This window comes from Physeter macrocephalus, chromosome 12 (assembly GCF_002837175.3).
Source record: "Physeter macrocephalus isolate SW-GA chromosome 12, ASM283717v5, whole genome shotgun sequence".
In the NCBI taxonomy this organism is placed as follows: Eukaryota; Metazoa; Chordata; class Mammalia; order Artiodactyla; family Physeteridae; genus Physeter; species Physeter macrocephalus.
The window spans coordinates 38,084,337-38,100,724 of NC_041225.1; the positions used below are offsets into that span (position 1 = coordinate 38,084,337).

Below are 16,388 nucleotides of genomic sequence, written 5' to 3' on the forward strand. Positions count from 1 at the left end.
ACAAAACTCTTCAAAGATATATCAAAAAATATTTTGATATACCTTCAAGTCCACAGGCATTTAGTTCAAGCTATGAAATATCAATAACTGTTTAAACTTTTAGAACTCTAGGTTTCAAACCATTTCTCCTGACTATCTGAGTTGTGCAAAGTATAGGCCTCTAAGCAGATGAATAAACAAGTCAAAAATCTAAGCAGAAAATTGACTCAGGACACCCTGTGTACTAATTTTTACCGCATCTAATTTGCATTCAGGGAAACTTTTAATCAGACACGCTGGATCACGTGGTTTTCATCATCGTCAGCAACAATTCTGATCCAGTGTGTGAGTCCCAGGCAATAGTTTCTTATGCAGAATTGAAGCATTTTGGTCTCCATATATAAACAGCCCAGACACTTTGAAGACATGCAAAAAGGCACCAGGGAGTGGGAGGAAGGGAGAAGGGAAAATTTGGAAAATACTTAAGAATGCAAGGCCTGAATCTGTAGTGTTGATGAACAGTATGAGTAACAATATTACTTAAATGTTGGTTTATTAAAACTAATCACATTTGTCATTTTTAAGAACGATTTTAATCACGTCTAACCCAAAGTTATGAGAAGGCAGGATTTAAAAGAGGAAGCATTTCTTCTTTGTTTCCCAGGACTTCACAACTCGACTCAGTTCAGTCACACCAGCCCTGCTGATAAAACCAGGGGTGGAAGAGTCATCTCTATGAAGTATTCAAGTCGCTATTCATGAAGAGGCTTGATTCTCTCAATTATAATATCTTCCCCAATTCACAAAAGGAAGACTTTAACTACAGGTAAATTTAAAGTTTTATTTTTGGAAGTTACACATATTTCAAAAAAGCAATTTCTTTTTATTCTAATTAATATTACCATTAGAATATTAATTGAAAATATTTTCATTTATGATAGTTGAAACCAAGACTTTGTGAGGCCAAAGCAATGAATAATCTTCAACTCAACAAGAGATGCCTGGATACCTGAGGATTCTACTTCCCATTCTGTATTAAGAAGCACAACATTAAAAAACTACCACAAAAATTCAGACACTGAAATTGTTTAGCGAATAAAAGTTTATGCATTTGGTATATTCTACTTCATTTTTTTTATTTGAAAAAGCACATGTATGTTAAAATAGTTTTGATACAAATGAATTATAAATGTACCTTTAAAAAAATCAGACTTTGTATTGTTAGTGGAGGATGTTTAAAACATGCGGCACACAGTTTCTCTCTCTGTAAATTCTTAGATTAGAAAAGCACAGTTTCTGGACTTCTCATTTATCCATGGATCTCAACTTAAGACTAAATTAGACTCTCTCCCCTCACCAAAAAAAAAATCCAGTTTTTCTCAGTAACTACAGAAGTGTCACTGCTTTTAAAATACTGTCTTTTTCTTAAAATACTTCCTTTCAATTTCACAAATATTTATTGCTAGCAATATAGGGAATTCTTCTTGTTGGATATCCACATCTTTTTAAAAAGGTTAGCACTAATCCTAGTATCAAACATAGAGAATACAAGCAGGAGTTCTACTCATGTTTTCTTTAAAAAAAAGTTCATAAATACCATTGCTTACAACAAGCTATATTTTATCATTCTAAGAAGCACACTTTTTAACAACTCTAAAATCAGGGTGTGTCTTCTAACTGACATCAGCTCCCTATCAGCAGCTGGGCCTTCGGCTCCCAGCTACTTCTCTGCTCCAGGGGGAGCTGTCCTCTGCCCCAATTTCCCCGGCCCTCTCTCCTCAGCCTGGTCTGCACAGCCCCTCTGGCCTGTGTCCTCTCTCGGCTGAGCCAGAGCTTGAGATGCTCTGGACTGCAAACTGCGGGACTTGAAAGCAAGCAAAGCAATCACGCTGCAGGTCAGGGTGCACCAGTGGGTCATAACCCAGTTCCGACACGGGCTGGACACTTAGTAGGATGGATGATGGTTAAGGGACTCAGAGAAAGGCACCGTGTCAGGACTGGCAGTGCTTTAGTAAAGCTCCAAGAACGTGCCTTAATAGAGAGCATCTTAAATGTGATGAAACACAATAATTAAAACTACCGTCCAAATCTGCAATTGTATCTCTAGGGTTAAAAATGACCTGCAGAGATTGTGACCAAAGTTCCTACAGCCCTGTGTAGGTCCCTCCTCATTAATAAGCACAAAACAGACAATGAATCTACTGTAAACTGGTCCTGTTCACAGCCCGCCTGGGCGCTGCCCCATCCCCTGCAATGAGAATAATGTAATATTCCGGAAAAGCAAAACTAAATATAACCAGGTGATCAAATGTTTATTTTAATTCTTACAAAATACTATAGAAATGAACCCAAACTAAACAGATATGTACATGTACATATGTACAAAATTTTAAACTTCTGAAAAATAATCTATAAAAGTAGATGGTTAAAATGAAAAACAAACAAACTTAAAAAGATTTAAAACCAGTACTATGAAGTTGATTTTCTCAAAGCAAAGTAATTATAATTTTAAATTGCGGGCTGTGGCCGGTCTTCTAGGCTTATTGTGTCAGATACATGAGTGAGTCTCCTTCACCGCAGAATGTCTTCAGTTTCGTTTTATTTCCCATAGTCCCGACGTCTCCCCTTACAGGTCTTTCAGCATGAGGGTGTGGCACAGTCAGCCACAGTAAATCAACCCCGGTCTTCTTCTTCCCCTTGAGACACAGGTCGGAAAGGCAACGTAGTCTGTCCTCTTTCAGGATCAGACATTCGAAGAATTCTAATCAGTTTACTTGATGGAAGTGAACTAGAGGAAGCAAAATTAATTATTCCAATTTCCAAGAAAATTTTTTCATAAAAAAAAAATTCTAATACTACCTCATGAAAATATAAGTCTAAATGGCTGCTAATGCGGGGGTATGTCTGATATCTGGAATTCTAGGAGAAATATAACTTGCAATAGGGAAATAAATTTTCATTTAAAAAAATTAACTTCCTGCTAAATGCCATGGGTTTTCAGTTTGGAGGAAAAAGAAAATGAAGGAGATTTATGTATCAACTATCTCTAACTCTTATTCTTCTTGTCTAGTCAGGAAGGAGTCACCCGAATATTTCCAGTCATAAACTTGAGTCCCCATACGATCGAGTGACCACTTTAGAGAAAGAATATCAACTTTTAAGTGACACAGAGCCTGACACTATGGAGGTACCTAATAAATGCTGATTGACAGCAGAGCAGCGTTCTCCATTTAGGAAGACTGCTACTTGTAAGTCACCAGGAAAAGAATCAAGACTAGGGAAATCATGAATTGCTTCTTCAGTCTAAGCAGAATTACTAAAATTACTTTATATTAGTTGGGTCATGATAACCACAGAAGAGCAGATTCAAAATAGAAATATTAACAAGTCAATAATCATATTCAATTAAATTGCCTCTGTTAATGGGAGATAACACAAACAAAATTTTAAATATCTAATACGGGAAAACTACATTCGATCTCTGGAACTAGTTTAGGGGTTAATTTTTCTTTTGACTGGTCATTTATGCATTTGCATTTTAAAATTAAGAATATAAAAGATTTCTCACCCCCTTTTGTATACTTGATATATATATATAATTCATAGAAGAGTTTTAAAAAGTTACCTCATGCTTTGAGGGGTAAGCAGGATAAACTGTCTGAAGCGCTGGGAATCTGCCATCTTGAGTATCATGTCCATCGCAATTCTCCGGTTAACCATATCCTGGAGAACAGAGGCAGAAGTCAGAGTTGCTGCTGTGTCAATCATGTTCCTGTGAAAGCAGCATTCTACTGCTTGTTACGAACCCCTGGATTTTTACCCAAGGATCATCCATGATCTCATCTATGCTGCTGAGCAATTCATACATACTGTGAAAGAAGTATCTAAAATTATTAGGGGAAAATAACTGAATAACATGTATCTTCCAGGAATTTCTATAGGCAAAGTATAGCCCCTGGGCTTCCCTGGTGGCGCAGTGTTTGCGCGTCCGCCTGCCGATGCAGGGGAACCGGGTTCGCGCCCCGGTCTGGGAGGATCCCACATGCCGCAGAGCGGCTGGGCCCGTGAGCCATGGCCGCTGAGTCTGCGCGTCCGGGGCCTGTGCTCCGCAACGGAGGGAGGCCCGCATACCACCAAAAAAAAAAAAAAAAAAAAAAAAAGAAAGTATAGCCCCTTGCCTCAAATATACTTAACAATTAAAATAATCAGAAGATAGTCAAAAGATACAACTAGATGTTGCAGAGTGAATCTGATTTCTACAGTAATATTTAATTACTCAGGAGAACAGTATCAAAGGTGACCAGATTCAAACGTACTGAGTCTCTCAAGTTTTCCCTCAATGATTAAGGTGTTCTAAAAACTCTGGTCCCATCACCTTCTACAATTTGTACAATGTGAATCAATTTGAATTTACAGACTAATTTCTCAGTTGAATCTTTTAAAATAAGTTAAACAGCACATCCATGTATAGGGAAAAAATGCTTGGTTATAACAGGTTTTGACTACAGGAATTAAACTGTGTGCCTACATTTTCTCAGTGAAATAACAGAAAAAAACAAAAATCAAAGTACGTCTCCCCTCCCTTGAAAAGTCCTGAAATTTGAAAACACAGACAAATGAAACCGTGTGTGGCTGTACCGAACGGCGTGGCGGTTTGGAACGTGGGCTCCGGAGACAGAGGGGCCCTGTGTCCCAGCTACCCCGCTCAGTGGCTCTTACTCTATAAATTCTTCCATCAGGCATATCCCTAAAGTAATCTAACTTAACGTTAACAGAAGTGACCAGAGCTTGCCCAAACTGAAAAGTGTCCTTTCAAAACAATGCCTTGGGGAAGCCCATCATTTAATAACAAAACTGCCAATGCATCAAGAAATATTTATTCATTTCCACTGGATTGTTCTCAGAACTTGGGTACATTTTTCTGAATAATTTCAATGAGGCAAAATGTCATTCTGACTAAGAACCTGTAAGTTTCTGAAAGAGAAAGAAATTGTTCAGAATTAAATTTGACTTATAAGATGGGTGATAAGTCTACATAATAGCATTTTGGACAAAAATATTATACGGAAAGAGCAATCATCTTCTATGATTTGTGAATCAGCTTTGAAGCCAAATCTCAGAGGAATTTCTAACTAATCTTCAGCAGTGACAGCATAGGAAAAAAAACAACCACTGAAGGATTATATAGCACTTACAAATATGAATTCTGATTCGTAAATAAGCATTTTCTAAATCCTAATTATGGGCTAGGCATTAGGAGTTAGAAATATGATTAAGACAGAGTTGATAACTTCAAAATTGAAAATTTGGTGGGTGATTCAGACATGAAAATAGGGGATTGCAATAGAATGAAAAATATATAAATATAATATATAATAATAAAATGTGTATAATATATAATATTAGATACTATAAAATATAAAAATAATATAATTGCACGAGTTGATGGCAGGTGGTGCTGAGGAAGCTCTGAGAAGTCGCTAATCCTGCCTGGCAGGGTGGTGGTCACGGAGGCTACATAAAGGGGACATCTGAACCCAGTCCTGAGAGATGAGTCGGAGTGTGACATACAACGAAGAGCACACGGGCAGAGGCGCAGAGTCTGGAAAATCACAAACAGCTTTAGTGCAGCTGAAAAAGTCAGTGGATACTATATCATGACGGGCTTCAAAGTCACCCTTCAGAATTAAACCAAAGATTTTCAAGCAAGTGAGTGACTACGATTAGATTTTAGAAATGTAAACCTGGCAAGACAGTGAAGGAGGAACTGAGAAGGGGCAGGATTGAAGTCTGAGAGTCTGGACAGGAAATGAAGGCAACAAGCAAGAGGTGAGGACAGGAGAGGTAACAGAAAGGAGCGGAGGGCGGAGACCAGGGAGATATTTTAAAAGAGGAAGAGACAGAGGTCAGACTTAATGTGTAACAAGGAAAGAAGAATCACAGATAAATCACTGGTTTTGCAGTTAGGTGTTGGGTTGGAAATGGCAATTTGCAACTAATCAAGGAAAAGAATTCAGGAAAAGAAAGGCTTGGAGTAGAAAAATTCAGACTCAGACATGCTGAGTTTGAGATGTGGGTTTTTCACTAGATGAGGTCTCACAGGTAGTCGAGCACACGGGTCCAGAGAACAAGAGAGATGTCAGAATGAGATGCTTAGCTTTGGGAGGGATCCAAACGTAGACAGCAGACTGTGGGACTGTGTGTGTCTGTGTGTGTGGGGGCCGGGGGTAGGTAGAACATGATATCCAGGAAAATTAACACCACTATGAAAAACAAAGAAGACCTCAAACATTTAAGGGCACCCGAATTAGGGGAGGCAGACTGGCACACTGAGAACAAAGAGGAGGTAAGAAGACACAGTTTAAGAGATGGAAGGTCAGTCTGTGGTGCCATATACTTCACCGAATTAAAGTTCTTATGATTTTTGCTAAACAAGTTTTGCTGGAGTATTGTCGTCTAAACCCAGATTACAGTGGACTTAGTAAAGAAGGAGGCATGAAGCAGTTAAGAGAATGATTAACAGCTGATTTGGGAGGCCCTACTATGTGCCTGCACCACAGCGAGCACATTACAGACAGGACCTCACTGGAGCCTCGTTCTAACCCTAAGAGGTAGGAAAGGTTAATAATCTATTTTATAGATGGAGAAACTGAGGCCCAAAGAGGATAGATATCTTTTCCAAAGTCAGCTGGGTAACTGGTGACAGAGGTAGGTCTCAATCTTCAGTTTTTTAACTTCGAAGTCCAGTGTTCTCTCTCCCTCATGTTACTTACACACACTGCTGTTTTGAAAAGTGTGGCTGTGCAGGAAGGCAGAGAACAGTGGCGAGAGTCAGGGAAAGCAAGCGTGGGGAACTGCTTATAATTATGTGTAGAAACGGAAGATGGAAGCAAACTGGGGAAAAGGCTGCAAATCCAGGACAGGGTCCCTGCCAGTGTGGTATGTTAGCAAGGGAGAGAACTGGAATTCTTTGGTTCTTCTCTATCACTTATCACAGACAAAACTGTCAGAGCAGGATCTTTTCTGTTATGGATAAAACTAAAGAATGAATTGCTTCCTTTCAAAATACACATTTCAAACAACCAAAAAATTAGAGAATTTAAAAGTCAGCACTACCATGTAGACATCAAACTCATCCAGGCATCTGAAAGGAGATTCAGCAATGGACCACAGAGAAAGAATGAAGCAAACTGTGGAAAACGAACGTTCACCGCCAGATAAGGCCCTCATGTCATTGAAAGCGGCTTTGTTTCCCTCTCCAGGCTGAACCTTGAATGAGTTGACAAAAAACAAAGTATAGGAAAAAAACAGATTAATTTCTTTACAAAAAAGATTGGCTACCATTAGAAAGGATGAATTTATAGTAAAAAAAAGATTTTAAAAACATCATTTAGTGACTTGGAAACGATATCTATTCTATTCAAAATATTTTAGAGTAAAACAGCGAGGTGTGTAATGGTGGTTTCTGTTTTATTGTGAGAGAATCAAATTGAAAACATTTTCTCGCCATAACCAGATCTAACATACCAAAAGTCCAAAGGCTTAATAATAAAAGTACCAACATTAGTCCAGTTTCATTTTTTGCATGTAGATATCCAGTTTTCCCAACATGATTTATCAGAGACTATCCTTTCCCCATTGTATATTCTTGGCTCCTTTGTCAAATATTAGTTGGCCATATATGCCTGGGTTTATTTCTGGGCTCTCTATTCTGTTCCATTGGTCTATGTGTCTATTTTTACGCCAACACATACTGTTTTCATTGCTATAGCTTTGCAACATAGCTTCAAATCAGGAAATGTGATGCCTCCAGCTTGTTCTTTTTTCTCAAGATTCCTTTAGCTATTAGGAGTCTTTTGTGGTTCCATACAAATTTTAGGATTGTTTTTTCTTTTTGTGAACAATGCCTTTGGAATCTCGATAGGGATTGCACTGAATCTAATCTAAGATAGCTTTGGATAGTATGGACATTTTAACAATATTAATTCTTCTGATTCAGGTACAAGGGTTATCTTTCCATTTATTTGTGTCTTCTTCAATTTCTTTCATCAATGTCTTAATAGTTTTCAGTGTACAGATCTTTCACTTCCTTGGTTAAATTTCCTAAGTATTTTATTGTTTTTGATGCTATTGTAAATGGGATTGTTTTCTTTATTTCTTCTTGTCAAACATTTTAAGTGCCAAGTTAATCTTTTGTTACTTGAATTCTAGTGACATCTAGTGGTTAAACTGCGTTCAAAGTAATTACCAAATGTCAAAAGGACGCAGGACCAACTTAAAGAGGCTCACACTGGCCAAAGAATAACAGCAGCAATCAACTGAAATACATAACTCTCTTTTAAAAATTTCTCTTAGTAAGTGTTCATGGGAACAATATAAAAGTAATTAGTGAGATAACATTTTCATATAATTTCCTAAGAAGACAGTATAAGTAACATTTGAAGGAACTTGATTTCATTTTAAGAGAATTCCAGATATACATATATGCACTCAAGGTGAAAAAACAGAGAACCAACCAGTTTTATCATATGTGTTTTAACAGATATACAGCTTCACGTATTTTCCAAAACACTATTTGAAAAATTATTTGGTTCTCAAGTGAGCATTCACTTATATTTTAATCTTCTAAGGGTTATAAAAAATTCTGAATTTAAACATACACTGAACTTTTATATTTATCATCTGAAGTCTGAATTCTCTATGAAAATCCAAACACAAAAGCAACATTAACGTAAGCAGTAAAAAGCCAAACAAAACCAACCAAACACACACACACACACACCAACAGAAAAGTAAGAACTAAGTAACAGGATGCAGTCTTTTGCTCCCAAACTGCATCTTGTATCATTCTAATGAATGAAGCCCCAGATAAATTACGGAGATCTAAATTTTATCCCTGACCTATTAGTAAACCTATCATGGGACTTCAGCCTCAGTTTTCTTATTTGTAAAATGAAGACTAGAAAACTTGAAGATTCTTAAAGCAATAATATTCTGTTGAATAACAGGGATGATAATGTCAGAAAATCTAGTTTCAGTTGTCTCGAACAGTTATGGCTCTGGGGATAAATTACCCAAACACCTAATATATTCTTCTTTTTTTTCACTTTTACTAGAGTATAATTTATATACAGTAAAGAACACAAAGCTTAAGTGTTTCGCTCAAATAATTCTGACATATACATACACATATACACACACACCTGGGTAACCACTACTCAGATCAAGACAGGACATTTCTAGCATCTCAGCAGATTCCCTGTGTCCTCTCTCGTCACCTACCAGCCCCTAAAAGGTAACCACTATTTTGACTTTAATTACTGTAGATAAATTTTACTGGTTTTTGAAGAGTTCTGAAAAGTGGAATTGCTTTAATAGACCCTGCAAGACAGGTTTCTAAATTAGTTCTACCAACTTATACTCCCACTAGCAAGGTATAAGCGTTCTAAGTCCACAACCTCACCCACACAAGGTATTATCAGTCTTGTTCATTTTAGTCACAATAATAGGAGTGGGATAGTAACTAATTATGGTATAAACTTGTATTTCTCTGATGACTAGCGACACTGAGCACTTTTTCACGTGCTTATTCACCACTTGGTGAATTAATGACTTTTAACCATTTTAAAATGTATTGTCATTCTTTTTCTCAATTATTATTATTCTTAAAAATTTTTAGACGGATTCTTAGTTACATATCTGTATGGCAAATTATTACTTATTCTAAGTATTAAAATGGAAGTATAAAATTTATGGCAACTAAGAATAGTATGCAAATATTTGAAAAGTTTGCCCCAATTATTTAGAGTGAGTAGTTGCTTTTGACCTCCTGACTACACTATTTTTAATGCTATATCCCACACTCCTCCTTTAATGCATGTGACTATGATAGAATCCAGACACACAGACTCCACAATTTGAAAGTGGTGGCTTCGTTTATACAAAAGAGGCTAGATCTAGGGATACCTTCCAAAATAAGTAGCACAAAGACAATTATATGGGGTCGAACATTCTTTGAGAAATTCTTTTCTGGCTTCCTATAGTGGGGTCAGAGAATATAGACTTTCTATAATGTCCCACGTAATTTAAAATGCTATATGAATTTTAAAAAGGAACCAGTGGAGTGAAAAGAGAAGGTAAATATTTATCACTGAAAATAAGATTCCTAATTATCACCATAAGAAAATAATGTGGCTGTCTGGGGGAAAAAAAAAAAGCTAAAGTAATGGATTTAGTCAGTAAAATCAATTTAATTTTCAACACTTTGGCAAAGACTATCTTTAACTTCAAAATAAGTTATTTTGTTTTCCAATGACAACAGATCAAAATATCATCAAAAGAAACGAAACAGCTAATTCTCCTAATGACTAACATGCAAAGAGTTGAGATACTTACTGATATAGTAAGAGTTTCATTCTTGTGGTCAAAATTCATTTTTCCACAATAGGCCCGCTGAGATAATAAGTTGTCAAAGTACAATTTGCATCGTAAAGTCAAACACCTTGAAAAAAGAAATTGGGCACATTAAAAAGATTACAGAGATACAGAACTGTATATTCAGCATGATCTTTACACCAGCATGTAAGGCCAGATGAAAATATGCCAAGATGTTAACACTGGTGCCCATTTAATAGGTAAAATTTTAGATGATTTTTGCCTGTGTCTTTATATTTTGTTCATGTCTCCACATTTTTACCACTTCATTTCCTTTTATAATAAACAAACATCTATAAAATGAATAAAGATGTCATCCCACATATAATGAAACCAATTATATTACAACCAGTCCATATAAATGTATCAATCATTCAACTAATTTATATATCGCCCTAATACAGAAGACATGAATCTTGTCCTTGAGAGGATTAAACTCTAGTAGTGTTAAGATAATGGTAAACTGCCTATTCATTTGCCTGTCTCCTCCTAACTTTACAGTAGCAAAAAAGGCAAAGGCAATCTCTTAATCATGTTGTATCTGTAATACCTTACGCACCGTCTAGCACAACGTGAACTTCACTTATGTGTCATATGGCATTCTGCTGTAAGGAAGAGCTTTCCTTTCTTCCTCATTTATTTACTTACCACCTTTCTATTTATAAGGATGCAGTCATAGATTCTTATTTTATTCATTGGGTTATCATCCATTACTGTTCTTATTTATTTTGGTCTTCAAATTGTCCCAGATTTTGCCAATAGAGCCCTTTCAAGCTGCCTATGTCCTTTTATAATGACTCCACATTTTTGGGGGGCACTTCTTTACTTTCTGGCATAGCAAGAGGCTCATCTATACCTTCCCTGCTCTGCTCCGGTATCATCAGCCATTTCTCAAAGGAGCCTTGATTCCTTTTGTTGGGGAATGGTATTTAGAAAATAAGATCTAGGTGACAGGTGACTGGCTATTTTTCTTAACATCTTTGCTCCTTAATGAGTCTAAGGCTCCTTTCTTCAGAATAATTATCATTTTATTCTTTTCCCTCCCAATTCTCTTCCTAAACTGTATTAAATCTCCACATTAGAAAATACTGATAGTCTTGAGTTTTCTTTTGCTGCCACAACTATTGCTAGCTGGTTTTCAGAATTTTCTGTTAACTTTTTTTTCCTTTCAATACTGATATGTATTCTTCAATTGCTTCCACTCATGGGATGACTAAGAAACTGTCCTCATAAAATGGCAAGGTTCTCCAGTGTAAAGAGATAAACAATTTTAAAAATTTGACCATTTTTATTGTCCTCCCAAGATTGGATAAACAATATAAAATATGTCAGTGGTGAAGAAACATATCAAGATAATAGACTAAATAAGACCAATACCTTTACAGAAAATATTCTAAAATTTTCTGAATAACAATATGAAAATGAACCCTACTGCTTCTGGAAAAGACACAGTAATAGGCATTAGATTTACTCTTCTGCGTGAAACAACTAGAAAACTGGACAAAATCTATGAAACAAGAGTTTTTGGACTCTGGACATCAGACATCGCAGACAGTTCCAGTCAAAACAATCTCTGAAAGATGAGACACAAACAAATTGAGCCCCGTGAATGCCCCAAATTACTTTTATGTTGAGAGTAAAGGGGAGTGGAAATCCAAGCAGAGTCCAGAAGTCTTCCTGTTTAGGAGTCTGGGGTGGCCAAGGCACCTCCGGCTCACGAAGCAGAGAGTGGGAAAGAGGGCAGCACAGAGAAAGCTCTAGAGGACCCCAGAGGTGGATGGGAGAGCCTCAGGCTGAGTACCCTCCTCATCAGTGCCAATGTGAGAGTACTGCCCGAGGCTGGTGAGAGAAACACCCAACAGAGGCAGAAACAACCCCCGAGGTCACCCAGAGCCAGGAATGGTTCATATTCTCAAAGGCACGAGTGGAATAACCTCACAACATATCAATAGAGGACCCAGAAGAACACAGCTTCGCAGGTAGGAAAAAAATCAGTCCTTCACCAAAGCCTGCTCTGGTCCCACCTAACAAAACTGCAAGGCAGCCTCAAAAGGATAAAATTAAAAACTCTTTAAGTCAAGTCCTAATAACATGCATATAAAACTGAAATACACATTTCAAAAACTAAGCTATAGTTTAGTTAAGGAATATGGTCAAACATGCAAAGCCTGTTTCTCATTACAGCTTTATTTGAATTTCCCCATACGTACTAGAGTTAAATTTTTAAAAAAATTTCTATAGTCTTAAGATTATAGTTTTTGGTATAAAGATTATAGTTTTTGGTATAAGTACAGTTAAGATGCATGTTACTGAGGGAATGTCATGGGGAAAATAGAGGCTAGGTGGAAAGACTAGGGCTGCCTTGGATCCAAGTATATCAAAGGGCAACCCTACCCTATAAACTGTCCTTTATTTCTGTTGCTTGTGATTTTAGCTGAGGTTAACTTATCTCTGTCAATCTGTACATTTCTGGGTATATTAATGACATCCAGTTTTGCTGATCCTGTATTCATTCATTCAACCAATATATATCAAGTTTCTACTATATTTCAGGCAGAGTAGTAGGTACTGGGGATACAGCAGCAAACAAAACACAGATTCTGCATCCATGGAGCTTATACCATTCTAGTAGATCATGGTAATCAACTGAGAAACTGCCTTAACATGTCCCATCAAAACTCGTATGCCTTAAGAACATGCAATGTCCAAGAGTGAAACAGTCTGTTAACAGAACCAATGAACTTCCAAATGACCCATGTAAGCACAGATTGAACAGCCATCTGTGAGTTATCCAGTAAAGCATATCTAATGCAGTTTAAGTTTCAAAAGCTCACTATAAAAGTCCCTTCAAATCCAGGATCCCAAGCACTACCACCATTTCTTTTCTGATTAAATCATGCAAGTTCTTTTAATTTTATTTTATTATTTATAAGGGAGAATGTGAAAACAAAGAAAAAACAAAAATGTACAATATGTGGTAATATTTTTTAATGCACTTACCTTCTAAATTGTTGATATGTTTTATATCTATTGGTCATTATTTCTTCCAGTAATTTAATAAACCTTTTTAAAGTCCTTACTTTGTTATCCAGATCAAGATAGGTTTCTCTTGCTTCTTGATATTGCCTATTTTATAAAAAAAAAGGTTAAGTAAATAAATGCCATTCAATGAAACATAAAGTAAAATCTCAAATATATTTAATAGGAAGAACAGGGAGTGCAGGGAGTGCTGAGAGGGCCCAGCAGTAGCAGGTTTCATAAATCTCCAGACAAATACACTGCCAGAATGTGCGCGTGCTGCCCTGACTGAGGAGAGCTGTTAGCAGGGCTGGGCAGAAAGAAAGTGCAAGCCCGAAGAAAGTACCCAAGTGGGGCCCAGAGTGGCAGATCGTAAGAGAATACCAGCAAATACAGATCTGCTAGCAAGGAAGGGATCACACCAGAAGGCAAGAAATGTTCCCCTTAGTGACAGATGCCAGTGCAGGAACAGAAGAACACAAGTTGGGCATTAGGATCCCCCGAGCCCCAGCCTGAACAAACAAGGTCAAAGAGGTCGGGAAGACACGGCTTCTCAGAGTGCTACTGTGGAGGCAACAGCTCATTGCTGTAGTGAGGGAGAGAAAGATCCTGACAAAGGATGAAGGGCGAACCCTGGCCAAGGCTCTCAGTGATCCGTCCCATCTTCCCTCAAATGTCCAGTCCCAGAAAATCCAACCAATTAAAAAACAAATAACAAAAAAAGCACAAACAAAGCACACATACAAAGATATTTATGGGGGGAAAAAAGCACTGGGAAAGAGCAGCAAAACTCTCTACAGACAAAGAAAACTTATTACAACAATGTTGTCACAAAGCAGATTAAAACTGTAATTGAACACGATAAATTAAAACAAAAGAAAACAAAACAAGACACAAGTGCTACCAGGAAGGAATACCTCAAAGCAGACATGAAAGAACTGAAGGAAAAGATAAATCAAAGAACTCAAACCTAACAGACAGGTAAACAACAACAGGTTACAAACAGACAAGAGGAGGAGAAGCATGAACTTGCAGAACCCAAGGTGGGGCAAGGGAGTGTAGACAAAAAGCAAAAAAACAAAGACATGAGACAAAATGAGATGACGCATAGGAACAAACAGACAACACAGAAAACATCAACAGACAGATGAGAAATGAGAAATGAGAAAAACAAACAAAACAGGAAAAAAACCCAGATAAAATGGTTAGACAAAATAACTAGAGAAGAAAAAGTACATGCAACATATGTATAACTGAAGACCTCTAAAAAGAACACTAGACAACAGAACAGAAAATACTTAAAAGTAAAATACCAGAAAACTTTTAAGAAGTAAGACTTCAATCTATATATTTTTAAAAAAACCACTGTGTATACCAAGGAAAGGATCACAGAATTTGACATTCTGGGTAAGTTACAGAACTTAACAGATGAGCATCATCATACACAGATACTCAGGAGAACAAGGATTTTATAACAGGCTAAACTCATCTTTCAAACTCAAAAGCTAGAGACAAATAGTTTTGAACTTGCAAAAATTCAAAAAATATTACTCCTCTGGCCATTCTTAAGGAAACAATTAGAGGACCAATAACTTTTCAAATGGCTAAACAGCCGTTTGGAAAAAGATAAAATACATTCCTCACATCAAAAATATTCACAGAAAAAAATATAAATAAACGGTCCTTAAGACATGAAAAGATGTTAACCACATTTAATAGAAGTGAAATGCAAATTAAAATTACACTGAGGTGTACGTATATATTTTTAGGAAATATATCTATCAGCAAAAAGAATCTAAGATAATCATACATTGTTTAGGCTGTGGGGAAACAAGTATTCATTGCTGATAGGAGGAAAAAAAAAGTACAATCCCTAGAAAGGGAACTCTGCCAAAATGGAGTTTACCCTATTAAAAAAAACAAAAACCCCAAACCCAAATTTATACAAAATAATGCATATATAAAATTATTTCTTGTGTACCACCATTTACAATAGCAAAAAATCAAGTCAAAACCAAACTATCCATCAGTAGGAGATGACTAAATACTGTGAAACATAAAAACACAGTGAGAAAATGCCTATGTACTGATATGGAAAGATCTACAAAATATATCATTAAATCAAAGAAAGCAACCTAAAACAGCTTAGTGTACTACTTTTTGTATCTGCAAGGATGAAAACACATACTCATATCATGTTGCCTTTGCATATAGAAACATTGAAAGCATATTTAATAAATTAATAAAAGAAAAGTGAAAAAATTCATTGTCTGCCCTTTCACATTATATTTTTAAGATACGTAAGGTATTACCTATTTTAAAGAAAAACTTCTGTTACTATTTTTGTTTCTTCCCCTTTTTCCCCAAAGTTTGTGAAAACAGAATTGAGATCACTTCTGTTCCCTGCCTTTTTTAATATGAAAAATTCTTCATAAAGTTTAATAGCTATAATTTTCTGCTGTAATTCAATCATTATCATCCAGTTATACAAAATTTCTAATTTTTTAGTGTTACACAAACTACTATGTATAAAATAAATAAGTTACAGGAATATATTGTACAGCACAGGGAATACAGCCAATATTTTATAATAAATATAAAGAGACTACAATCTATAAAAATTCTGAATCACCATGTTGTACACCTGAAATATAATATTGTAAATTAACCATATCTCAACTAAAAAAAATACTAATGCTGCAATAAACATCCAAGTACAAATTGTTTTTTTCATTTTGGATTATAACAACAAAATTACTTGGCCAAATTGAATTTTTTTTTTTTTTTTTTTTTTTTTTTTTTGCGGTACGCGGGCCTCTCACTGTTGTGGCCTCTCCCGTTGCGGAGCACAGGCTCCGGACACGCAGGCCCAGCCAGCGGCCACGGCTCACGGGCCCAGCCGCTCCATGGCATATGGGATCTTCCCGGACTGGGGCACGAACCCGTGTCCCCTGCAT

General features: G+C 36.6%; 1 protein-coding gene across 4 annotated transcripts in view; it reads right to left on the reverse strand.

The window, feature by feature from the left end:
• Window positions 1-835: 835 nt before the first annotated feature.
• Window positions 836-16,388, reverse strand: part of SMC6 (structural maintenance of chromosomes 6) — a 75,725-nt gene continuing 60,172 nt past the window's right edge. For 2 of the 4 annotated variants that reach the window (XM_007127334.4, XM_007127335.4), the window contains 5 exons: window positions 13,414-13,539; window positions 10,375-10,480; window positions 7,096-7,248; window positions 3,605-3,702; window positions 841-2,767 (listed from right to left, as the gene is read on the reverse strand). In XM_007127334.4, the coding sequence (XP_007127396.2) occupies window positions 2,653-2,767; window positions 3,605-3,702; window positions 7,096-7,248; window positions 10,375-10,480; window positions 13,414-13,539 (598 nt within the window). In that variant the 3' untranslated portion in view covers window positions 841-2,652. Of the gene's footprint in view, window positions 2,768-3,604; window positions 3,703-7,095; window positions 7,249-10,374; window positions 10,481-13,413; window positions 13,540-16,388 lie in introns of all 4 variants that reach the window. The other 2 variants (XM_028496691.2, XM_028496692.2) reach the window with 2 other exon arrangements.